Source organism: Elephantulus edwardii, unplaced genomic scaffold, assembly GCF_000299155.1.
Source record: "Elephantulus edwardii isolate Elephantulus edwardi_28Jun2011 unplaced genomic scaffold, EleEdw1.0 scaffold00047, whole genome shotgun sequence".
NCBI lineage: Eukaryota > Metazoa > Chordata > Mammalia > Macroscelidea > Macroscelididae > Elephantulus > Elephantulus edwardii.
The window spans coordinates 14,575,134-14,602,137 of record NW_006399797.1 but is presented as its reverse complement, the minus strand read 5'-3'; the positions used below and the strand labels follow the sequence as shown (position 1 = coordinate 14,602,137).

Sequence of the window (27,004 nt, the reverse complement as noted above, 5' to 3'; positions counted from 1 at the left end):
CTTCCCTGGAATGGCTGGTAGACTTAAATTGACAACATTTTGTTTAGTAGCCCCATGCTTAATTCACTGAACACCAGGATTTGCTTTTCCTATAAAGATTACAGCCTTGGAAACTCTATGGGATAGTTCTCTTCTATCCCATAAAGTTGCTTTGAGTTTAATTAGACACAAAGACACAGCAACAACTTAAGTTTCTGGCAGTCGGTGCTCTTCCAGAGGTGGGGAAATAGGAAGAATGATTAGTTGTCATCAGCACCATCTCTGTTGTACAAGAAAGTAACTGGTTTTTGAAATATATTAGATACGTTGTTACCGAATTAAAAATGTGTTAAAAAATGCTAAAAGGCTGTTGGTGGACCAACTTTGTATATACTTAAAAGAGGAATAGTAAGATATTTTACTGATTCCATTAATATGCAGTTCTGGCATTAACCTGTCATTAAGTGTGTTTCTGTATTCCTTTCCCTAGGCTTCTCTGAATGCCATGTGGTATGCAGAGGTTGGTTTCCTTTGTGTTTTTACAAATTATAATAATGCATAGAATACTTCTGTCACTGAAAATCTGAGTAATTAATAAGTAGGTGTCAATATTTTTGTTAGCTTTTGTAAATGTCTCCCTGCCTGTTGGCCCAAGATAAAATAGCTGTATCTCGCTTTAGCTTAACTGTTTTAATTTCTGTATGTGGATACTTTTGCCTTTCTTTGACCTTGGTTTCTGGCTGTATTTGTGCAGTATGTGTTTAAAATGCTACTTGGTGATACTTTCAAAGGAGAATATACAGTAATACATGATGTCTGAAATTTCCTAAATAGGTTAAAGAACTTCGAGAGAAGGCTGAGTTTTACAGGAAACGAGTGCTGGGAACACATTTTTCACGGGACCACCTGAATCAGATTCTGTCTGATAATAATTACTGTTGGGATGTCTCCTCAACTACGAGCTCAGAAGGAACCATTAGTAGCAACATCAGAGCTCTAGACCTTGCTGGGTAAGCTGTTGATTGTAGATAGTGAAAAGTATACCTATAATCTATTTTAAGTGCTGTTGTGTTTGTTCTGATGCATAGTGACCCTGTGTAAAACAATAAAAGACTGAAACTGCATCGTCCTCACAATAATTCCCATGATTGTGTCTATGTGGTAGCTGCTGGGGCAACTAGGTCAGTCGATCTCATTGAGTCTCTTCTTTTTTGCTGACTAATAAGGACTAGTCTCTCCTGAGAGCTTGTTCATAGTACATGAGAGGAAGTCTTGCTGTCCTCATGTCTTAGGGGCAGCATCCAGGCTGCACTTCCAAGATAAATTTGATTTGTTTTCTGTGTCCATTCATGAAATAGTCCATAGTCTTAGGCAATTTAATGATATTCCACCTTGAGGCTTGAATTTTCTTCTTCATTATTTCAGCTTGAGTAATGCCAAACCTTTTCTTCCCTTGCTTTTCTAACTTCATGTCTTTGTACTTTTCATATTAGAAGTTTGGTGTTTGTAATTGCCCTTCAGAATCTTTTGTTACGCTCTCTTACATCATCATTTCTCCCAGTTGCTTTAACTACTCTATTTTCACAAATTTCCATTCTACACATATATTTTGGTCTTTTCATTCTTATGTTTTTGAATGCCTTTTTTTTTAAATTCACTTCATGTGTGATACTGTAATGCTATTCCATAGCTCATCAGGTCTTCAATCTTTGATGTGGCAAAGCTGTTTTAGAGATAGTGTTTTAATTCAGGTAGGATAAACTCAAGGTCATATTTTAGTTCTGTGGACTTGTTTTCATCTCCTTCGGTTTCTGTTTGAACTTGCATATAATGATCTATTCCACACTGGACTCCTGGCCTTATTCTGACTGATGCAGTTGAGTTTCTCTGTTGTCTCTTTCCACACATATGGTTGATTACTGATTCCTCTGTTGTTGTTGTGCCATTGAGTCTCCTGCAATTCATAGCAACCCTATGTACAATAGCCCTAAACTCTGCTCTATCCCTTGCCAATCTTATTGTCTCCCACACTCCTATCCCTTTTACCCCAGTGACGGAATCAGTCCTTCTTATTGAGGGTCTGCCTCTCCTGCGCTGTCCCAAGTATCACCACCTCCCATGTTCACCCTCCCAAGCATGACACCCATCTTGAACTTGTTTGTTCTCCTAGCAGTACACTTCTCCAGCACCAAAGCTATGTATTCCTATATATCCTGTCTAAATGAAATATCCAATGAATAGCTTATTGGTCTTAGAAAATTTGATTATTTAGTCTTTTTGATATCATTTCCATCACTAATGCCATGTTTTCCAACTTCTGATTCTTTTGTTTCCTGCTTTTACATTTTAATCACCCATAATTGTCAATACATCTTGGTTACATACTTGGTAAACTTCATACTGCAGAAGTTGGTAAAAGTCTTCCATTTTTCTATATTTGGATTTAGTGATGGTTAGTAAATTTGAACAGGTCTTCCTTCTAAATATATGGATTTTATCCTGCCACTAATGGCATTGTAATTCAGGAAAGCTTATGAGATGTTTATTTTGACAGTGGGCAGCACAGTTCCTTTTTGTCATTTCTAGTATAATAGACCATATTCAATTCAGAGTGGCCAAAACCAGTCCATTTCACCTCCATTCTAATTAGCACATTAATTTTTAAATGTATTTAATTTTTGACACCTTCCAATTTTCCAATATTAATACTGTCTGCATTCCGCATTCCAATTATGAATAGCTATTTCCAGCTCACTCTTCTCATTTTGAGTTGTGCCACATTGACTTAAATATGCTTAATACCCACTGTCAGCAAGTCAGTTCCTACTTAGTGACTTCCATCGTATTTCCACAGTTCTGCCTCTGTGGGAGTAGACTTCCCATCTTTCTCTCATGGAGTGATGGGCAGATTTGTCATGTTAGTGCCTGACATGCTAGCTACTGTGCCAGCAGGGCTTATGTGTACATAAAACATGATGTAAATTTTAAAGGCTATGTTTTTATAATATTCCTTATTTATAATTAACAGAATGGGGATGCTGTATGATAGCCATGGTATTACGTTAAAGAGGAAAGAAAAAAGAAACTTCAATAGCTGTAGTATAAAAACTACAGAAAATAAAGCTCAGAAGAGGATAAGGTCCATATCTTTCTTGTTGTTCATTAAGGGGCTTTGGGACTAATATGAAAATTGCTTTGCCAACACAAAAATATGTGGTTCACATCCACTAGCTAATCCACGGGAGAAAGATGGGCAGTCTCCTCCCATAACTGCCTCTGAAAATCTGGTCGAGGCAGGTCAGCTATGTGTCAGTTCCGACTTGATGATACACAACAATAGCATTTTATGAGGGGATTTTCTCATTGTTGAGTTTTTAAATTAATATGATTTAACTATAAGAGAAATCACATGTTTAATTTTATGAATGAAGTTATTTCTGATCAGTTTTTTGTAGTCACACAAACCAAATTAAGCCATCAGTCCTAATTATGTAATGCATCATTTAGAAGGTATTGCCAGATATAATCATTAAATGCACCTTGTAAAGGTGAATCTTTCTGAAGTAAACATTTGAGCCAGCTCATATGGCTTACAGATATTATTGAATTTGTGTAGGCACACACCTCTAATTTAGTATCTAGGCAAGTTAAGCTGCATGAGAGCCTCAGTTCTGGGAGTAAATGCCAGTGGAGATGTTGGGGTTAGTTTTGCAAGCATAGGTGTAGGCTTGTATCATGTGTGAAGGTAAGAGAAGAGAAATAATATTTTAGAATATTTTAGTAGAAATTACAGAGTAGAAATAAATTCAAATTTTGAAATGAACTTTTACAGATTTATTTCATCACTCTATGAGGTAGGGTAATATCTGTGGGATAATTATGTATCTGTGAAAAATAGGGACATAGAGTATCAAATAGAAAATTGCCAGAGTTTCAAGGTTAAAATAAAACTTTTGTTTTACAGAGGACCGGCAAACCATAAGACTCTGCAGAAATGTCCTTCTACCAAATTAGAAGAAAAAAGACCTGTCTTGGAAGAACAGTCCCCCAAATATGCCACAGAAAAACTGGGCGTGTCAGATGCTCCCACAATGCCTGTTAGACGACGTCTAGCATGGGATGCAGACAACACCAATGAAGATACACAAAAACAGCCAAGAGGAAAGGAGGAGGAGGAAGAAGAGGAGATGGAAAGGGACAAGCAAGTTTACAGGGAAGACTTAGAGAAGTTGGATGTAAAGGAAAGCTCTAAGTTTGATAAGATAAAAGAAGGGTAAGAATTTTAAATTTAGTATTATATTGAAGCATTATGGTACATGACTTCTAAGTGTTTTTGATTTATCACTATGTACACTCCTCATTTTACTGACATGATGTGAAAGTTGGCATTATGTGAAAGTGAACGAATATATCCTTATCTGCTGATCTATATGGTTGTACAGATTTAAGATAGATTTCTATGCACATACAAGGGTAATTATATCATTACAACTCAGCTCATTGCCATTGAATCAATCTCTGTTGAATCAGAACCACCTCATAGCTGACCCTCCAGCAGTTTTCCGAGGGTAAATTGCATGAGAAAAGATTGCTCATTTTTTTTCTCAAGGAGCAGCTAGTAGATTTGAACTGCCTGCCTTAGGGTTGGCAGTTCAACCTTATCCCCACTAGGCCACTACAGCTCTGTTAGCATTGCTTAATTGCCAAATTATATCTTACATAAATGTTAAATTATATAATTACATAACTGCCTGACTATTGACAATCCTGGCTTAGTCAAGTAGTCGCATACCTTTAACCATTACGACCACCATTATTCTACTCCTTTCACACCTTAGCATTGATTACTACCAGACACATATCATTAATGTGCAAAATGGTCAGATAGTAGATTTTTTTACTATTGTTCCAAATGTGAAATGTAATATAAAGAGATAGTCAATAACTGATGAGTAGTGTATAACAGGTTTTAACATTTTTTGTTTTATGGTTAATACAGGGAATATTTTATTTTAATATTATGAAATAAACATTTCTGTGTGACTTATGATTAATCTTGTCATTTGTCTGAACCGTCACCAATTGATAATTGAATGTGTGGGCACTGAACCATATGGGGAGGATGGAATTTTGTTTCCTTAACTAGATTTCACATGTTTTGGTATGGATGACTTTTTAAAAAGTAAAATAGCTCAAGGTCTTGAATATCAGATTAGTGTGTAAAACCTAAAAAAGGTTATGTTATATGTTAATAAAAATATTTTCTGCAATAGCTAATTCTTGTAGATTTATGTACAAGGTGTTTTAAAGAATGCTTCCTGTTATTAATAATGCTCCTTTTGCCCATAGTTTTTATGATTCACATCATTCTTGCAATTGGTAGAAACTTTAGCCCTGACATAATGGAAGAATTCTTTACTGTTTTGTAGCTAATATGTCTCTTTGCCATTGGATTTGATTGTAATTTTTTTTCATAAACAAAAAATGGCCTTTTCGTGTATTTATCGTGCATGCAGTTTATAGCCTCTGAAAACCCACTGGAGGGTCATCTATGAGTCAGTTCTGACCTGATGGCATTTAACAATAATAATAAATTATGTAAAAATATTTTTTATTTTCTGGGGAAAATACTTCATAATAGGTTGTTTTACTTTGTAGGTCAGATTCTTCTTCTTTATCCTCAGTAAAAGGAGGCAGACTTCCCACACCAAAGCTGAAAGAACTTGGTGGAGCCCAGAGGACTCATCATGACCTTACGACTCCAGCTGTTGGTAATGGGCACATACTGTGTAGTCTTTATTTTGCTTGTTTTTTCTGCAGTATAATTTTATTAAAGTTTGTAATCGTTTGCATTTCCCCAGGTGGTGCTGTTTTAGTGTCCCCATCTAAAATGAAGCCAGAACAGAGGAAAAAACTAACCCCTCAAGATGGCTTAGAAACTCCTAAGAATGATTTCAGCAAGGTAAATATATTTTTGTGAAAAGCACCTGTTAGGAAGTGATTATTTTAATCCTACGTGAACAAGTAAGCTTATATTTTAGGAAGTCCTGTAATATGTGAAGATGGTGCTATTAAATTACTTTTATTAAGACAAATTCAGTGGCTTTTGTCTGACAGGGGTGTTCCATTTGCTGATGCTAAGTCAGTGGTGACCTAAAAGAAGAATTTAGCTCGTCATGTAGAAGATGCTCAGTTCTCTGTTAGGTCACTACTGGCTTATCGCCAGTGTATTTGTGTTGTATTCCAGTTATGTTGTAGACACTGTTCTGTGCACTCTGTATATTGTTGTTTTTAGATGCTGTGTCAAATTGCCTCTGACTCAAGTGACCCTCTGAATTCAATACTGCTGATCCTGTGTCTTCCTCATGAGCTCTACTTAAGTCCATTATTGTAACCACTGCATTAGTCCATCTTGTTGAGGGTCATCCTCTTTTTTGCTGACTCTCTAACTTTACCAAATATGATGTTTTTCTCCAGTGACTAGCCCTTCCAGATAATGTGACCAAAATAAATGAGGCAAGCTCTCGCCATCCTTGATTCTAAAGAGCATTCTGGCTGTGCTTCTAAGACAGATTTGTGTTCTTTGGAAGTCTGGTTCTGTATTCTTGGCCATTTCCACATTTAAGAGGTATCAATTCTTTGGTCTTCCCTATTCATTGTCCAGCTTTCACATGCATATACGGCACCTCGGTTTGGGCCGGTGCACATTAGTCTTCAAAGTCATATCCATGTTCTTTGTACTTTAAAGAGATCTTTTGTAGAATGTTTGATCAATGTATTATATGACTTATGACTTTTACTTCTATGGATGTTGATTGTTTATCCATGTGAAATGAAATTAACCACTCTAGCTCCCTATTGTAAGTATAGCAGTGCTCTTTATTCTAAATATTATTGTTGTTAGGTGCCATCAAGTTGAGTATGACTTACAGCGACTCTGTGAACAACAGATCTGATCCCTGTCCTGTCCTATGCTATCCTTACCATCTCTGACACACTTGAGTCCATTGTTATTGTCACTATGTTAGTCTATCTCATTGAAAGGATAAACAAATCTGTCTTAGAAACACAGACAGAATGCTCCTTAGAAGCAAGGACATTTCGAATTCTAGGTACAGTAGTGAATAAAACAAAGTCCTAGCCCTTATTGAACTTACATACTGGTTGAGGAAAAGGACTATAAATAACTAATGAAATACAGAGTATCTCAGTTAATGACAGATATTAAGGAGAAAAATAAAGCAGGGAAGGTGATTAGGAAGTAACTATAAAGTTAACAGTGTCAACAGTGGCATTTGAGCAGAAGTTGGATTGACCCAGGCATACTTAGGAAGACAATTTAGAGAAAACAAGTTCAATATCCCTGAGGTGGGTAAATGACTTATTTCTTTGAACAGTGTTCAGAAGGTCATGATAGCTGGAGTAGAGAGCTAGGGAGGAATGCATAATAGCTGATAGACCTAATTGGGTGCTAATAAGTGACAGGATCTCAGCAGGAATGGAAGTTGTAAGCAGATCCTTACAAGTCATAGAAAATACTTGGGATTGTAGTCTCAATGAGATAGAAAACCACTGGAAGAGTAGGTTTTACTGAGGATATACTTGTGTTGTGAATAATCAGTAGAGGAACAAGAGTGTGGGTTCATGGGGGTGGCTCGGGAGGTAAGGGGGATCTGGTGTGAGTGGCAGTATAGATGAACTTTATTAAGTAAACCAGTAAAAGTGGGGAAAAAAATGTAAGAAATAAATTTTAAAAAAACCACCAAAATAAATTACCTAAAAAAAAAAAGTGTATTACTATATCCAGGCAAGAAGTAATGAATGTTTGGAGTGTAGAGGTAGGCTTCGAGGTCATGTGATGAAGCCCATTTCAGGGTGTACTTTGAAAATAATAGCTTCCTCGATTAGTGGCAAGATGAGAGAAAGAGTGGGAGAGAAGAACTTATAACTCAAGGTTTTTGGCCTAAGTGAAATTTGATGTGAGATTAGTGATGATGTTTCCTTCAGGCTTGTTTGACTCTTAAGTTACAGAATAGAGAGATTTAGTTTTTTTGTTTTGTTTTTTTAATTTTGGTGCATGAGATGGTTAGTTTTACAGTTAAGAGATACAGTAGTTGGAAACTGAAATTGTGTAGAGGTTACATTGTCAGTGATGGCAGTAAATTGCATGTGGAATCACATGGGAATAAATGGCTTAAGTAGATTAATGGAGAAGTAAAATGATTATTTGAAGATATTTTATTCCATCGAGTTTCCCACGACCCATAACAACCCCATGTGCAACAGCTCTGAAGCCTGTCTTATCCTGAAATAGTCTCAATGACTCCGACACACCTACCCACATTACTCCTGTTACTTTGTCAATCCATCTCATCCAAGATCTTCTCCTGCTCTGTCCCTCCACCCTTCTAAGCATGATGTCTTTCTCCAAGGACTGTTCCCTCCTGGCCATGTGCCCAAGGTATATGAGAGAGAGATTCAAAATCCTAGCCTCCAAGGAGAAACCCTCTCCAAGACAGACCTGTTTGTTCTCTTGGCAGTCCAAGGTATGTTCAGTCTTCTTCTCCTCCAGCATCACAACTTGAAGGTGTTGATTCTAGTGTCATCCTTAGTCATTGTCCAAGCTCTCTGATGCATAGCAAGTAATTGGGAATACCATGGCCTGAATCAGATGCACCTTAATCTCTAGACTGACATCTTTGTTCTCAGTACTCTGGGAGTTTCCTAACTGCAGATTTTCCTGGTACAATTTGTCTTTTGATTTCCTGCGTGCTGGTGCCATGAAGTGTTGATTGTTTGTTGTTAACACACTCAATCTCTTCTTCTTCTATCTGCTGCCAGTTGGTCCAGTGGTAAGAATCTTTGTGTTTTTGATGTTGAGCTTCAATTCATATTGAAGACTACAGCCCTTGACCTTCTGTAGCAAGTGCTTCAGGTCCTCTTTAGTTTCAGCAAGCAAGACTGTGTTATCTGCATAGCTCAGGTTTTTGACAAGTCTTCCTCCAATCCTGATGACACATTTTTCCTCATAAAAGCTCAGCACCTTGATCAATCTGTTCTGCATATAGACTGAAAACATATGGAGACTGGACATACATCTTTCCTGATTTTGAACCATGCAGTTTCCTTGCTCTGTTCTGAGGATTGCTTCCTGGTCTGAGTATAGGTTTTGCATATTTCAACTGTTTTGTGATTCCCATTCTCCTCAAGGTTGGTCATAATTTGTTGTGATCCACACAATCACAGTATTTTAAGATAATTGATAATATTTATCCCTAACAAATCATTAAAAGATATTTCACATGGATTATGAGAAGCATAAATAAAGTAAATGAATAGAAATAGAGAAATCATTAGCTAATTGAATAGAGGAAAAAGCTTATTTTTATTTAGTTGTGTCATGGGGTAGGAACTCCTGAGCGAAAAAAAAAAAACAAAAAACAACCAAAAACAAACCACAAAGTTAGAAGCCGTATGGCAAAAACATAAAATTTAAATGAGAAAATTTAAAATTTCTCTGCTTTGATCTCTAGTGGGTAAGGAGCTATGCTGCCAAACCAAAGACTCATGATTCAAATCCATCAGCTGCTTTAGGGGAGAAAGTTAGATAGTCTCCTATTCAATTTTCAGCCTCTAAAAACCTGCTGGAGGGTCAATAGTGAAGGCATTCTAACTTGATGGCACACAACAACAGGAACTTAAAGGAAATTGCAGTTTGGTGAGAAAAGATTAATATTTTTATTTTATATAAAAGTATCTAAACATCAATATACTAAAAAGAGAATAAAGGATATTAAAGTAATTTCACATAAGAATACTGGAGATTTTTTTTAAAAGGGGGAAATTTTCACCTATCAGGAAAAAGGTGGTTTTTTTTTTTTTTTTTAAAATTTTAATGAAAGTTTACAGAGACTTTGGATTTCCATTCATTTACTGTTGCACCCTTTCCTCCCTGTCCACTCCTCTCCCCCAGTTTGCTTTTCTCTTTGGAAAGTAAAAAAAAAAAAAGTTTCATTGTTATTCAAATCCCCTCCTCTCCCAAGTCCACTCCATGGTGCAGCTTTCATTCTGGACTCTTGACATGCCAATAATACCTAATCATATATCCCTTTAAAATAGTTCTTTCCCTCATCTGTTTCAGTGTAGTATATGTAATTTATCCACACTGTCTTGACCACCATGGCAGTGTAGTAGGATTTGAAATCAGGGAGTGAGATGTCTCCTACCTTGTTTCTCTTTTTAAGGAATAATTTGCCTATTTGGGGCCATTCCGGATGAAATTGCAGATTGCCTTTTTCATCTCGTTGAAGAATGGAATTGGTATTTGTATTGGGGTTGCATTTAAAGTGTAAATTGCCTTTGGTAGTATTGTAATTTTCACAATATTGAGTTTTCCTTTCCATGAGCAAGGTATATAATTCCATTTCTCCAGGTCTTTTTGTTTCTTGTAGTAATGTTTTGCAATTTTCTTTTAATACATCCTTTGTGCTTCTGGTTAGATTTACTCCTAAGTACTTAATCTGTGATTAGCTATTGGGAAGGGTATTGTTTTTCTTAGCTCCAGTTCTCTATTCTCTTTGTCACTGTAGAGAAATCCAATTGCTTTTTGTATGTTGATCTTGTATCTTGCCACTTTGCTGAATTGGTCAATTATGTCCAGTAGTTTTCTTGCTGAGTCTTTATGGTTTTCTAAGTGTACTATCGTATCATCTGCATATAGAAATAATTTTACCTCCTCTTTACCAATTTGGGTATCTCTTATTTCTTTCTCTTGTCGTATTGCTATTGCAAACACTTCCAATGAAATAGTGAATAGGAAAGATGATAGTGGGCATCCTTTCTTAAGTTTTTTTTTAGTTTTGCTAGTGGCTTGTTGATTTTCTTAACTTTTCAAAAGAACCAACTCCTAGTTTTATTGATAGTTTCAGTTGTTTTTCTGTTTCCTATTTCATTTATTTCTGCTCTAATTTTTATAATTTCAGGTTTTTTAGATGGTGTCAGGTTTTCATGCTGTTCTTTTTAAATTTGTTGGAGATGTTGGGTTAGAGAGTTAATGGTCATTTTCCCCCCTGCCTTTTGATGTGTTTGTTTATTGCTATAAATTTCCCTCTGATTTCTGCTTTGGCTGTTTCCCAGAGGTTTTGGTAAGTGGTGTTTTCATTGTCATTTGTTTCAAGAAACTTTTTAATTTCATTTTTTATTTCTTCTAGTACCCACTCATGTTCAAGCAAGGTGTTGTTCAGTTTCCAAATGTGTGGTTTTTTCTCCTTTATTCTCCTGTTACTAATTTCTAATTTTGTAGCATTGTGGTCTGAGAAGATGCTTTATATTATTTTTATATTCTTTTATTTATTGATGCTTGCCTTGTGATCTAAAATGTAATCTATTCTGGAGAATATTCTGTGCACATTAAATAAAAAGGTATACTGTGCTTTTTTTGTGCATTAGCCTATAAATATTTATGAGGTTGGGCTGGTTTGTGTCGTTTAATTATTTAGCATCATTGTTGTGTTTCTTTCTGATAGTTCTATCTTTTCTTGAGAGTGCTATATTGAAGTCTCCAACTACTATAGTAGTATTGTCTGTTTCCTTTTTCAGTTTTGATAATGTTTGTTTTATATATTTTTCAGGTCTTTCATTTGTTGCATGGATATTTATTATTGTTATGTCCTCTTGAGCTATTGACCCTTTAAGCATTATGTCGTGACCTTCCTTGTCCTTTGTGATGGTTTTTGCATTGAAATTTATTTTCTCAGACATTAATATCCCTACTCCTGTTTTTTTCTGGTAGCCATTTGCGTGGTATATTTTTCCCCACCCTTTTATTTTTAGTCTTTCTTTATCTTTGTTTTTTTAAATGTGTCTCTTTTAGACAACATATTGATGGATTTTGGTTTTTTTATCCAAATGCTACTCTTTTTCTCTTCAGTGATGCATTCAGTCCATTCACATTCAGTGTGATTATTCAGAGAAAAGGTTTTATTGCTGTCATTTTGTTGAGTTCTTTTTGGTGTTATTGCTAGTTACTTTAGTCCATCCTGCTTTCTGTGACACCTCTGTAAGAAGGACATCTCTTATTGTTTCCTACAATGCTGGTCTTATTTGCACATACTCCCTGGGTTCTGTTTTTCTGGGAATATCTTGATCTCTCCTTCATATTTGATGGACAGTTTTGAAGGGTACAGTATTCTTGGTTGACAGTTGTGTTCTTAGAGTGTTTGATATATGTCGTTCCACTGTCTTCTTGTTCACGTGGTTTCTACTGAGAAATTAGCATTTAATCTTATCTGCTCTCCCTTATAGGTTACTCTTTGTTTCTCCATCACTGCTTTCAGAATTCTCTCCTTATTTTTGGTTCTGGAAAATTTAACTATGATATGCCTTGGTGTTTTTCTTTTGGGATCTATATGGTGTTTTTCTTTTGGGATCTATATGGTGTTTGCTCAGCTTCTTGAATATATATTCTGTCATTTTTCATTATGCTAGGGAAGTTTTCCTCTAGTAATTCTTCCACAGCTTTTTCAGTGCCTTTACTTCGTTCTTCCTGTCCTGGGATTTCGATGATGCACATGTTATTTCTCTTGATGGTTTCCCACATTACTCTTAGTTTTTCTTTTTTTCTTTCCTTTCTGATTCTGCTTTTTGCTCTAGCAGATCAGTGGTGACAATTCTATCTTTTATATCACTTGTTCAGTGTTCCATCTATTCAGCTCTGTTCATGTGTCCCTCCATCCTGTTTACAGCATCTGAAACATTGGACCTCATATTCTGGGTTGAGGTTTTTGTTTTTCCAGAGCCTTGTTTTAGATTTTTTTTTTTAAGTTCCTTCTGATTTTGCTTTTAGTATCCTGCAATTCTTCAAGTTTCTTTTTCACCCATTGAAAATATTCAGTTATTCTTTTAAATTCTGTGTCAAAATGTTCCATTAGACTTTTTTGGCTTCAGGAAATCCATTGATACTTTGTCATCTTTTGGGGGTGACATCTTGGGATTGTGTAGGGTGTGAGGTAGCCTGCTTCTTGTATGACATTGCTGTGGTAGAGCTTTTCATGCCAGAGGTGATGATAGGTTTTTGATCTGAAGTCACTGCACTAGAAGAAGGTGGAACAGCTACCCTGCCTGTGTTTCTCTCTGAACTTCTGATCCAAGGGGAGGTTCATTTCAGGGCCTGTGAGAGCAGCCTTTTCTTGCAGCTAAGTCAGATCCAGGTGCTCTGGATTAAAGGCAAGTTAGTTGACTGGACGTGGAGGCATGGATGCGGGGCATAATGGGCGCTGAATGGGCACTTATGGAGACCTCTCTCCGTTTTCAGTTGTCCAGGGTGAGCTTGCTCAGGGTCCTCATTCAAATTCCAGCTGTCTGGTTCTCACATGGTGGCACTTGCCCAGTGGGGTTCTATGTCCAGTGGGGCTCTGTATCCGGTGGGGTTTAAGATAACTCGGTCAAATTCCTGCTGTCCTGCTTGCTTCTGGCAGGTGGGTCCCACAGTGGGCTCAGATGGCAGCTCCTCCCAGGGCTCAGCTGGTGGCTCCTGCTGGGGCCTGCGGCTTACTTCTTCTGTGGCTCCCAAGATAATTATTTTAATTATAGTTCTCACTCAAAATTCCTACTGTCCTGCTTACTTTCTGTGCATCGCTCTCTGTGCCCAGGCCAAAGTTTTAAGAGTTGAAACATCTCTTGTTAAATATGTAGAAAACCAGACACTTTAATATACTTTTAGTGGAAGTAAAGTTGACACAACTTTGTGTATAGTCAGTTTTGTGAAATTTACTAAGTCTATAAAACAAACAGACGACTTACATATATCCTCCCACCTAGCAGCTTTAGTCTGGTTTAACCTTGCTGTTTATGCCTGTGCTTCAATTGTTGCTGTCATGAAGAAAAAAAAAGTTTGTTTTCATTCTTGAAATTTCCAGAAATGAATTTTCAAAATAGCCATTTGAAGCTGAGATGTCAGCTCAAAATACATACATCTTTATAAGATATTGGTACTTAACAGTTAATACAAGATAAATAAAACCTGCCACATTCTTGAGTAATAAAAACATGTTGTCCAAGTTTCTCTTTGGAGGCAAGGATTTTGAAGCTCTGTCTCACATACTTTGGGGACAGCGACGGGGCCAGGAGGGACTAGTTCTTATAGAAGGACATCATGCTTAAAAGAGAGGAGGAACTCTCAGGAGAGGAAAACCCTGGATAGGATGAATTGATACAGTAACTGGGGTAATGGAAGTAGTTGTGTTGGAGTCAGTGAGACTGGTTCAGGATAAGGCAGGGCTCAGAGCTATTGACATAGGCTCACTATGAGTCACAGGTGACTCAATGGCACATAACATCAACAATTTATTAAACTCTTTTACATTTTTCTCCTTATTCAAGAAACATAATTTTTTTAGATTTTCTGAAATAAAATTTCGCAATGTTTATCTGTAGGATATTTAACAGACATAGGCTAAAAGAGAAAACATTTGATTTTAGTGTGTTGTTCACATTTAAGTAACATAAAATTAAGGAGTACAGGTTTCAGAACGGATTAGTGTTTGGCTGCAACGTAAAATTATTGATTTTTGAGGGAATGACACAGTGATCTCCTTCCATAAAGGTGCCACTCTTGTCAAGTTGGGAACTTTCCAAGTGAAGCTTTCTTGGCCCCCTTATTTAAAATTGTAAATTGCACGCCCTAGTGCTTAGAACAGTGTGATCAGCTTTTAGTAGCTGTTACTTAAATACCTGTTAAATGAGCCTTTTTGGAATAACAGAATCCTGGTTACTTATAAGCATCTTGGTTTATTAAAGTGAATATGACAATAGGAATGCAGTCAGGATTGATAAAGTGTTAAGAAATTATTTTTTAGCAAAGAACACAAAATTTTTAAGGCTTTTCTTAGGTATCAAAAGCTCACCATGAAGAGTGTGTTCCTACTAGCAGTGAATGTGAATGCTAGGTTTTCCACATGCATGCCTGCTCTTGGCATTATAGTTTTGTTTGGTTATGTAATTGATCATTACAACTTGGTAAGTGAACATTTAATACCACAGTGAATTTATTTTGAAATTATTTTATTATTAGTCAGATTATTTTTGCCATTTGTAATCACAATAGTAAAGCATTTAATTATTAACTGAAAGGTCAACAGATTGAGTCTACCTAGTTAATCCACAAGAGAAAGACCTAACCATTTCCCCCCAACCCCCACCCTATAAAATAGTTCAACTTAAAGTCCTCATGGGGCAGTTTTCCTCTGTCACATGGAATTGCTTTGAGTTGGAATTTATTTGATGCCACCCAACAACACAATAATTTATGTATACTGAATTGCTTATTCAGTCATCCTTTTTCTATTTTCCAATTAGGTTTATCTTACTCTTGCTATTTTTAAAGAAATATTTATGAGCAACAATGTTACTTGTCTAATAAAAAACTGGTATATTTTTTAAGTTTACAGTTTGCCTTTTGCTTTTATAAATGAGTATGTTTGTGTATATACACATATATATACACACACAAAAGAAATATATATATATATATATGCACAAATATACATATGGATGTATATGTTGTGTATAGTTTTTTTTCTAGATTTTTTTTTTTACCTATGTTTGTGATGCTTTTAAAACATTCCCCACATGGAGGTAATACATCTTTCACCCACATCTTTTCCAGTGACTTTTGTTATGGCTATATTTTTTATGTTTAATATATGTTTGTATATGTATTTATGGAGCTCTGGTGGCCTAGTAGCAAGAAGCTGCGCTGAAATCCTGAAGGCAGTAGTTTGAGGCCACTGGCTCCTCTGCAGAAGGATGAGCTTTCTTCTCCCCTGTGATTAACTGCCTCTGAAAACCTGCCAGACGGTCAGCTATAGGTCAGTTTTGACTACAGTACACAACAACAACAACAGTGTCTGCGAGTTGCTTTGTATGTTTATATGTGTATATCTTTATTTATTTTCTATCATTTAGAAAGCTGTTCATACTGTGCCCCTACTGACTTCTCCAGCTGCTGGTAAAAAGACAGTTGATCCCCTGCCTTTGAGAGAAGATTCTGAAACCAATATTGCCACGCTTGCAGAAGAAACTCATCAACTTTCAAAGATTCCAGAGTCTCCAGCAAGCACTCCAGGACAGTGTCCTTCTCCACCCTACGTTCCATTTTACAGTCAGCCTTCTCTGCGAATTAAGGGTACTCTAAGAGATCCAGAATTTCAGCATAATGGTATTTATTTTTTTTTAAAATGACAATTATTAAAAGTTAGTGAAAAGATTTTATTAGATAGTAAAAGAAAATGTCATCTAATACTCACTTGAGCTGAATTTAAGTTTACTTTTTTTCTCAGCATGAAACAGCTCTCAGATTCTTTCTCCTTTTGGTATAACAACCAGCACGTCTCCAGACATTGTCACACAATCCCTTATATATAGGATTCAAACCAGCAATTGTTTGCCTTCATCTATTTATTTACTTGTTTTTTTCATGTTGTTTAGATCCTTTCCACCTTCAACTATTAAAAACTCTTGTGCTGTTTTTATTATAAATGCCTTGTATGTGGTTCACTCCCTCCAATCCCCCTCTTCTAACAGATTTTTGAGATACTGAAAATTTTAACCAGTTTCTTGATAATTAGTATATTTTCTCAAGTTGAAGCTCTTACTCAGTTGTAAGAAACTGAGTTGGTCAGCAGCTTTTTCCTTTCCATTTATTTTTTTCACTCTTACACTTTTATTATTAGACATTTTGGATGTTTTGACACTCTATGTTCTTTTTACACATCACTCTGATCTTGTTTCATAGATTGAATGTTTTCTTTTTTGAGGAGATGAATAATAATGTGTTTTCTCCCTTAGTTGTCTTCAGATGTCTTCCTTTTGTTTCCCTTTCTTTCTGTTTGTTTTGGTCAGCTGTCTTTGGATACTTCAGAGCAGAGAGTTATCAAGTTAATTTGGAAGAGTAGAAGCAATGAGTAGTGCTTAGTGACTAATGGATGTACTTATAGTGAGATTTATAGACTTAAGAGAGTAATATCTTTTGGTCTTTTCTTTAGTTTTATGCAAATTCCTTAGTGAAGAATGTTCCAATCATTTATTCTGTTTGGGAGTTTTTAAGAAATAGTACTGGAAGTCCCAAAGTTCAGTATTAAGATTCTCATAGATCCCCTCTTTTTAATATGTACCATTGCCCTCAGCTGAACTTGATGTCCTTCAGTCAAGGTAGCTATGATTTATTTTCTTGAGAAAAAGATCTCTATTCTTCTTTTGAGAGGATAGCAGTTACAAAACTGTGGATACACAAGGAAGATAACTGATAATGTGATTATATTGTAAAAAGACTTTCAGCCACTTCTCTTGATTCAGTCTTGTCTTTAACTTTCAGTGTTTCTCAGTACCCATCAGCTGTTTGGGTAAACAGATTGGTTTCCTCTTTAGTCTATTTGCTGTTGTGTTGGCTTAGATATAGCTCTCAAGTGTGAATAATAGCACACCCGTTCCCTTTCCATTTACTTTCAACCCTCAAAATTTTGTTGCTATTTTCTTCTCTCCTTTTTGTCCTAGTAAATTGATATTTTTTCCCCTAAATATCTATATTCAAGCTCTTATTTTTAAAGAGAAGTCTACATTTATACTTATTTAAGATTAGAGTAGATCAAATATTAACATTGGAAAAAATTTTATCATGTGTTTTGCACACTTCCTAAGCATGTTTTACACCAGAGAATGCTCCTTTGGTGGTAATTTCTGTAAAGATATAAAGTAATAAAATTATTGAACACACACTTTCACTAAGTGTTCACTGTAAATAAGTTGATTAGCATCTTTAAGGGTAATTTCTTTTTCTATTTTGTTTCTTTTTTAAGTGGGAAAAGCAAGAATGAACAATTTCCAGTTGCCACAACAGGATGCCTTTAATGATGAAGGTATAGTAATAGTTTGATAACACAAGATAAAATGAGGTTCTGCTGTGTACTAATAATATAGTCTCTTATTTGATTCGTACTTTACAGTTGGCAGAGTGTTTATACCAATGTTATTTTCATTAGGTTCCGGACGCACTGTTGGAGGAGGCAGGATGTGTGTGTGTGTGTCACACGCACTCACACAATCTCTCTCTCTCAAGAGAGAGACAAAGAGATACTACTTCCATTTTGTAAAAGAGAAAGCAGGCCAAAATCTGCTAAGAATATTTTCTGTATCAGATCCTAAAATATTGTGACTAGTATCACATCTGAAGTTGGGACTTTGTTTTTGGGGCTCAAGAATTTGACATAGTGTCATATGCTCCATTTTTGTTTTCAGATACTAATTTTCAAAATCTTTTATTTTTAAAAAAAATATTATGAAAAGTGTCAATTTTATTTTGACTCATAAGCTTCTATTAACAAAGAAATTTAAATTTTTGATAAGACAATTGCAATTACTATTTAATTCACATTAAGAAGTATTAAATGACTAGGTTTCTTTTTTAAATTAATTTTAATGAAAGTTTACAGAGACTTAAGGTTTCCATTCATTCATTGTCGTACTTTTCTCCCTGCCCACCCCCTCCCCCCAATTCACTCTTCTTGAAAAGTAAAACTCTTATTGTTATGCAACCCCTTCCCTCATTCCAAAGATTTCTAAACTTTGATGTGTATTAAAAGTTTGCAAACATTAGTAGATATCACCTTACTCTTTAGAAGTTCAAGAAATTTTAAAGATTTCGTTAAGGCAAACATCAACTAATATTTCCAAATGCAAATTATCTGGCAGTTTTTAATCCATTTCTGTTTTGTTTTTAGTAGAAAAAGTGTTTGCAAGTAACCTTGCACTTTTTTATGCATAATTCATAATTTTAGTATTTACAAAGCATTGTTGTTGTGTATGGTTGAGTTGATATCAGCTCATAGAGGCCCTATTAAACCAGAACTAGTCCCATAGAGTTTCCCAGATCCACTGCAAAGTGACTGATGGAGTAGAATCTCTGACCACCTAGCAGCCCATTACTTAACACACTGAGCCATTGGAGTGCTGTATGTTGAGGGATTACATGTAAAAATCAGACATTATTTCTATATCCAGGGAGATAATTTTAGAAATGTGATATAAGTGTTATGTTAAATATTATTCACTTAGGGTATTCTTATTTTTAAAAAATTTGAGAAAACATTCTCTAAGAAGAGTTGTGCTCTTTTAAAGTAAGATATGATAAATCATTTTTTAGTAATACTGAAACCATAGGCCGTGTTTTTCAGGCAATTCAGACATTATGGACTGTCAGAAAAATATTTAACATTAAAATATTTTATTTTCTAAGTATGATGGGAGAGGAGGCGGCCATGTTGTTCCTGCTTGGCTCCTCCCAGGGTCTCGGGAAGTTCTCCTTGCCAGAAGGAGCATGGTGGCGTGAGCGCAGGAATCGTGGCAAGCTTTTGGAGTCGAGTGCTTTTCCAGGCATGTGTTTGACGTGCAGCTTTGCTCTGTCCCCGGGAGCGAGGCAAGCCAGGCTTGGCCTAGGGTTTGAGCCAGGAGGCGGCCTTAAGCCCAAAGGGCCCTCGGACCTGCGGCACTCAGCCAGGTTCAAATTGTTTTCCTGTCAAACAGGTGGTAGAGCACTGGTCTGTGCATTGCTGTACAGTGGTAACTCGTGGTTGCTGTGATGCTGAAGACTGTGACAGTGATGTGCCGATCATGGTAATGGGTACCCATGGTGGACAGTGTTGGCTGGAGCTTCCCGACTAAATCAAGCCTGGAAGCAGGAGTGGCATCCACTTCCGAAATGGCTTGCCTCCGGAAACTCTATGTACGAACAGTGCTCAGGCTGTTCGTTCATAGGGTCGCCATGAGTCGTCTACAACTCGACGGCACCAAACAACAAACAAACAAGTATGATGAACTTAGAAAACTGCTTTGAACAATCCATAAAATGTTACTTATTATATTAATAGATTTCCCACTGGAAGAACTAATAAGGCCATTACAAAGCTTGATGTTTTAATGTTCTATTAATGCTATAACATGTATATTTACATAACATGTATTTTTTGGATTGGATGTGATTTGAGGAATCTTTCTTTTCAGATGACAGATTGTCAGAGATTTCTGCTCGCTCTGCAGCATCTAGTCTCCGGGCTTTCCAGACATTGACACGAGCTCGGAAGAGGAAGGAGAATTTCTGGGGCAAGACGTAATTAAGTGTACTCATGGCTGAATTTTTTAGGAAACGAATGTTGGCATTTTTTCTTAATTGCTTACTGTGTTAAGATTTTTCAGGTGTTTGGATTTTCTCCCCTAGCGTTTCATGCTTAAAAATAATTCTATTTCAAGTCAATTGCATTTACTTGGAGATTTTTAACACAGTTTTATGCAATTTCACTTTAAAGAATTCTTTTTATGTCTTTCCAAAAGTACAAAGGAATAGATTATATAGCTCTTCACATATTCTGATTTTTGTATTACGTGTCAAAGCTAGCTGCCAGAATTGACAATTTCACCATTCTGAAGGAGAATATTCTGAAAGGGTAAACAGAGTGAAATAAAAATTAAGATCCAAGTTTAAAGTATATATCTTCTTAATTTTAGATAAAAAGGTTAACTTGTTGCTCCTTTAACTTTTACTACTGTTTTTATTTTAGTATATTCTATGTGATTATAATGCTACTTAAGATAATTGTACTGTAGATTGAAAATACTAGCTGTATATATTTATTTATGTAACAAGGTTTGCTGGGAGAGTGTATATTTTTTATCTTTGTGTGTATTCTATTTGTATAAGAACTTTGGCTAACATTTGAGTAATGTCTAAATTTTGAAAAATAATTTGTATAATGGAATTAAAACTTTGTAGACATGTTGAAATAAAAACTGATCAAGTGTGTTTGCTTTCTCCAGAAAGTTTTTAAATTGGACAAATCTTTAGAAGTATTAAAATTATTTTGAAGCTATGAAAATGTCAAGAAGCTGAGTCAGCCATATTTTTGCACAAATATAGGACAGATACTGAATTTCAAACACAGGGTTTTTAATTTCAATTTAATACACTAACTTCACTCATAAGGCAGAATTACTACTAATCATAATTGAATGTTACAAAATTAAAGATTTCACAAAACATTTAAAATTTTTGCAATAAGATACAGGATATAAGAGGCTCTGAAGGTAAAATACGTTGTTGATTATTAGAAAACAATGAATTATCTGTTCTCGGGTGTTTAATTTGGTCCTTACCGTAGGTCATTGGTTTATGGTAAGTTATTATTAAAGTTTTGTCAAGTTGAAAAGAATTGGGAGCATATGAATGTTTGTTTCCAATCTACTGATTTTTCAAAAAGTAGTCTATTAAAAATTACTAAAGCACTAAACATGTCAATAAAAGAAATTATTTGGTGTATGATGAGTTTATTGTTATTGTTGTTGTTGGTAAGTGTTGTTGAGTTGAGCATGACTCATAGCGATTCAATGAACAAAAGACCTGAACCCTGTTCTATAACTATCATCGTTTCTGTATGTTCATAGAGTTTGCAGAGGCACGTGGTTTAGGAAGTGGATGCCACTCCTGCTTCCAAACCTGAATCATTCTTGGATTCTTGGAGTTCCAGCAAACATTGATCATGATAAGTAACTATTAAACCATTTGACACACCAGTGGCATATTGTTCACGATCACAGAAAAGCCAAGTTGCTTCAGTCCTGTACCACGCAGAAGAATGTTCATCCCAAATACGATTAATACCAGCCCTTAGGTCCTACCATATTTGAAATACTAGTCCTGCCAACCAGGTCCTGGATAACTCTTAAGAGACTTATAGCCCACAGCTCATTGTTATATCTGGCAAATTGAATCATCTCACACCTGATTGTGAACAAAACAAAAACCCCGAAACAACCAAACAGTCCACACCTGACCCTCACAAGTGAAACCGTCTTCCAGAATCCAGCCACTTCACACATGAGCTTTCAAACTGGAGACATATTTGGGCTCAAATCCCTTTTAAAGACAAGGCCTGCCCACCAGATCCTGGTTGACTTAAACCAAGAGGCTTCCAGCACACAGCTCATTGTTACCTAAATCCAGAAAAATCTAACCAGCTCACACTCGATTGTGATCGATAAAACTAACCAAAGAGTCCTTACCCGACCCTCATTAAGACGAGAAACCTTTCTCCAGAATCCAACCACTTCACACATGAGCCTCCAAACTGAAGAGTAGTTCTGCCCTACTGCCTTTTCAATACAAGACCCACGTTCTGGTTGACTTAAACAAAGAGGCTTCCAGCCCAAGTGCATTGTTAACTAAATCCAGCAAATCCAATCAGCTGACACTGGATTATTAATGAAGAAATGAAAACAGTCCACGCCCCACCCTCAATAAAACAAGAGAAACCAGCTTTCAGAAACCAGCTGCTTTATTCATGAGCCTTCCAACTGGAGACGTAGGCCAAACCACCTTTTAAATGCAAGGCTTGCCCACCAGGTCCTGGTTGTCTCTACACCAAGAGACTCCCAGCCCACAACTCATTACCTATATCTAAAAATTCCAATCAGTTTATACCCAATTGTGAATGAAAAGAAAGCAACAAAAAACACCAATCAAAGAGTTCAAACCTGACTCTGACTGAGACAAGAAAAACCATCATCTTGAATCCAGCCACTTCACACATGAATCTCCAAGCAGGAGTCTTAGTTGGGCCCAACCACCTTTTAAATGCAAGATCCACCTACCAGGACTTGATTGACTCTAAACCAAGAGACTTTTAGACCACAGCTCTTTGTAAGCTAATTCTGGGAAATCACATCAGCTCACACCCGATTGTCAATGAAAAATAACAACCAAACAGTCCTCACCAAACCCTCACCAGGACAAAAGAAACCATCTTTCGGAATCAAGCCTCTTCAAAGATTAGCCTCCAAACTAGACACTGAGTAGGGCCAACTGCCTTTCAAATATAAGGTTGAACCACCAGATGCTGGTATAAACCAAGAGGCTTCCAGCCAACAGCTCACTGACATCCAATTGTGAATGAAAACTCACAACCAAACAGTCCACACCAAACTCACACCAAAACAAACTATGATCCAGAATCTAAACTGGAGACTTATTCAGGCCTGACCACCTTTTAAATACAAGGTCTGCTCACCAGGTCCTGGTTGAATGGGTGAGGAGTCTTTAATCATAGGGTCATAAAATTTGAAGGGTGGAGGGAGGGCTGGGTGAACAAAATGGAAAGAATCTGGTGTGAAAAACAATGTATATGAACTTTGAAAGTAAACCAGTATAAAATAAAAATTTTATTGAAAATAAAAAACAAAAAAATCCCAAACCTTTTGGCATTTAGAACTACCTCATAGCTGACCTGCCAGCATATCCTATACCAAGAGCATGCCAGGCATAGCTGTGGCCAATTGTTACATAATCAGGAATTTTGTGAACAAGCTGTTCATGGTCAGTAGCTTAAATTGCCATAATGGAGTATTTACACAAGTGTCAATTTGACAGCTGCTAACACAAACAGAAGAATTGATGCCTTTAGTTGTGGTTCTGGAAAAGAGTATTGAACATATCACTGACTGCTGGGAGAACAAACGGGTCTGCCCTGGAGAGGCTGAAACCAGTTTGCTCTTTGAAGGCAAGGATTTTGACACTTCATCTCACATCCTTTGGGCATGTTGCCAGGAATGACCAGTCCTTGAAGAATGATACCATTCTTGGAAGGGTACAGGGTTTATGCAGAAGAGGAATACCCTGGATAAGATGGATTGACACAGTGAGTGTGGCAGTAGGATCAGGTTTGACAGAGGCTGGTTGGCTCTGGTTAGGGCAAGATACATACAGTGGCAAAGGGTCGTAGTTGACTTGATGGCACATAAAAACAACACAGAATATTTACACCACAGAAATCAGCAAATGTATCAAACATGAGTATACCCATTGCTCCCTTACTCTGCCTGAGAGCCTTTTTTGGTTGCCCTAACCTGTGCCATCCTTATAATCTCTCATATCAATCCACTATTACAGTCATTGTATCAATCCTTCTCATTGAGGATCTTCTGTGTTTCTCCAACCCTTCACCCTTTCACATGGTGTCTTTGTCAAAGGACTGGCCCTTCCTAGACAACATGTCCACTAGAGTGCCCTTGTAATACGGTAGCTGGAGATTATCTCAATACGTCCATGGAGCTACCCAGGGACGGGTTTTATGACACATAAAATCCCGCAGATAATTCTGATGTTCAGGTAGTTTTGAAACCACTGGTTTTGGATTTATAGTGATAAACTTTATAGATTTCTAGATTCCATCTGAACAAACCATTGAAATGCTTTGAATGCTCCTCATTTTGTAGATGAAGTTAATGAACTCTCAAATTACGTTTAAGATGAAGTGGCATAAGCCTGTAAAGGTGCTTTCCATGTGTTATTCAAATGACATTTGATGTAAACTGATATATATGCTGGAAGCAAGTTTCATTATGATGATGGGAATACATTGTTTTAGAGACTGAGGTTAAATCTAGAAAGCAGGAGGCAGTGCATCCTGAAATTGTAGTATTTTGCATCACAGACCCTTCTGTTCTGACCTAAATTCAGTTCCCATAGAAGCACTTTTGGGTAGGAGTGCTGAAATGATTTGTCTATTTCCGCTATGTGGTGAAACAAATAAGACTAACTACCTTGTTGTGACTCAGCGACTCTGGAAGGTGGAATCAATTACCTGGTACATGCAAACTGTATTAGTGTAACCATGAATTGAAGATGTTATCAGATATGAGTCAAGACATGTGGAGATAAAAGAGCCACAAAAACTATAGAGGAAAGACAGCAATTTGATTTGCAAATGGATGTATGCATGTCCAGTTTTGAAAATTTCCTATGCTTACTACAAATTGCACTTTTAAAAGAAAAGGAAAACTCTGAATTTCATAATTTCAAAACGAATACAAGGGTCTTGAAACATACTCTGGGAAAGATGTGTTAAGAGTTGTAACTTGAGTTATAGTCGGGTTGGTTAACTTACAAAGGAAAATTTTACCCACAATGAAGACCTTAACATTTGATGTTCCCACTAAGTTATTTGGGTCAAAATAGTTAACGTCTGGAGAAACCAAAAGAAAATTAAAAATAGATTTGTAGGGCAATGGTAGAATTTTTGTTCCCGAAAGAACTGTTGTTAAAAAGGTGGTTGGGTTTTGGTTTTTGTTGGTTTTTTAAAATTAATTTTAATAGACATTTACAGAGGTTTCGGATTTCCATTCATTCATTGCCGCACTTTTCTCCCTGCCCACCCCTCCCTCCCCACCAGTTTGCTCCCCTCTCCGAAAAGAAAAAAAAAATCATTAGTATACAATTCCCCCATCCCATCCCCCCACTCCCCACCCCGAGTACACTTCTCTATGCAGTGCTTGGGTTTTTTTAACTTTTAATATTGCAAAGATAAAATATCAAGTATGCTTTATTAAGTAGAGAATGGTCATCTGGTACTAGTCTAGCAAATTAATCAGAGTCAATTGTAGCCATCCGGACTTAAAAAGCGTCATAGACCAGTGTACTAAGACTATATTAATTTTTTAGTCTTCAGAATAAAAAATGTGGGGACCAAGAAATAAATTGCATTCAGATTGTTATACTTTGAAGAAGTGGAAAAATAGAGGAGACTAATAGTGAAAATGTCTTTAAGGATTTATGGATTAAAATAAAAGATCACAGCCTTCAGTATGGATTGTTGTTAGGTGCCGTCAAGTCTAATATGGCTAATGCCGACACATGAACAACACATCTGAACCTTGCCTTCTCGTGTCCCAGCCTCATCATCTCAGCCATATTCAAGCCCATGGTTACAGTCAGTATGCTATTCCATCTTCTTGGAGGTCCTCCTCTTTATTGCTGACTTTCCAAGCTTGATGTCTTTTTACAAGGACTGGCTCCTGGTGACAATATGCCCAAAATATGTGAGATGAAGTTTCACTATTTTTGCCTCTAAGGAGCATCCTGGTTGCTCCGCTCCCAAGAGAGACATTTTGTTCTGTTGGTAGTCTGCAGGATAGTCAGTACTTTCCTCCAACAAAATAGTTCAAAGACATCTTTTCTTTAGCTGTCACCCTTATTTATTGTCCAACTTTCAGATGTGTTAGAAACAATTGAAAATACCTTGACTTGGATTAGGCACATCTTAGTCTTTAAACCAACATCATTACCCTTTAGCCTTTTGGAGAGGTCCCTGACAAGCGGATTTTCTCAGTGCAACGCATGTTTTGATTTTTTGACTGCTGATGGTCAGCAAATGGTAGGAAGAAGACCCTCGAAGAGATGGGTAGACACAGTGGCTGGAGCAACCAGATCAAGCATATCACAGATGATGGATGGCATAGGACAGGACAAAATTATATCTGTTGCCCATAGGGTTGCTATGAGTGATAATTGACAGCACTAAACAAGAACTCCCATGGGTGGGGATCTCTGATAGTTTAGTAGTAAGGAATTATGCTGCCAACCCAAAGGTATGCTGTTTGAATTTACCAGCTGCTCTATAGGAGAAAGATGGACAATCTCTTTCTATGAAATTAATTGCTTATGAAAACGTGGTGGAGGATCTTCTATGAGTTGGTTTCAACTTGATGCTACACAACAGCTACACTACTGTGAGTTTTTATGGTGAAGCTAAGCAAACTGAAATTGTTGACAACTTCAGTGATTGTTGTTGTTGTTATGTGCCATCGAGTCGCCTGTGACTCATAGCGACCCTATGTACAATATCCCTAAACCCTGCTCTATCCTGTGCCAATCTCACTGCCTCTAACACACCCATTCTAATTATTCCAGTCACTGAATCAATCCACCTCATAGAGGGTCTTCCCCTCCTGTGCTGTCCCTCCACCTTCCTAAGCATGATGTCCCTCTCCAAGGACCTGTCTCTCCTTACAACATGTCCAAAGTATGTCAGACGAAGCCCCAGAATCCTTGCCTCCAAGGAGCAGCCTGCTTTAACCCTCTCCAGGATGAATCAGTTTGTTTTCCTAGCAGTCCATGGTACTCTCAATACTCTTCTCCAGCACCACAGCT

At 36.8% G+C, this 27,004-nt stretch overlaps 1 protein-coding gene across 2 annotated transcripts in view; it reads left to right on the top strand.

Moving 5' to 3' along the window:
* MDM1 (Mdm1 nuclear protein homolog (mouse)) overlaps positions 1-20,141 on the top strand; it is a 40,582-nt gene extending 20,441 nt beyond the window's left edge. The window contains exons 7-14 of one of the 2 annotated variants that reach the window (XM_006886073.1): positions 470-499; positions 814-989; positions 3,944-4,252; positions 5,638-5,750; positions 5,841-5,941; positions 15,943-16,195; positions 17,832-17,891; positions 20,032-20,141. In XM_006886073.1, the coding sequence (XP_006886135.1) occupies positions 470-499; positions 814-989; positions 3,944-4,252; positions 5,638-5,750; positions 5,841-5,941; positions 15,943-16,195; positions 17,832-17,891; positions 20,032-20,141 (1,152 nt within the window). The remainder of the gene's footprint in view (positions 1-469; positions 500-813; positions 990-3,943; positions 4,253-5,637; positions 5,751-5,840; positions 5,942-15,942; positions 16,196-17,831; positions 17,892-20,031) is intronic. The other variant, XM_006886072.1, reaches the window with a different exon arrangement.
* Positions 20,142-27,004: the final 6,863 nt, after the last annotated feature.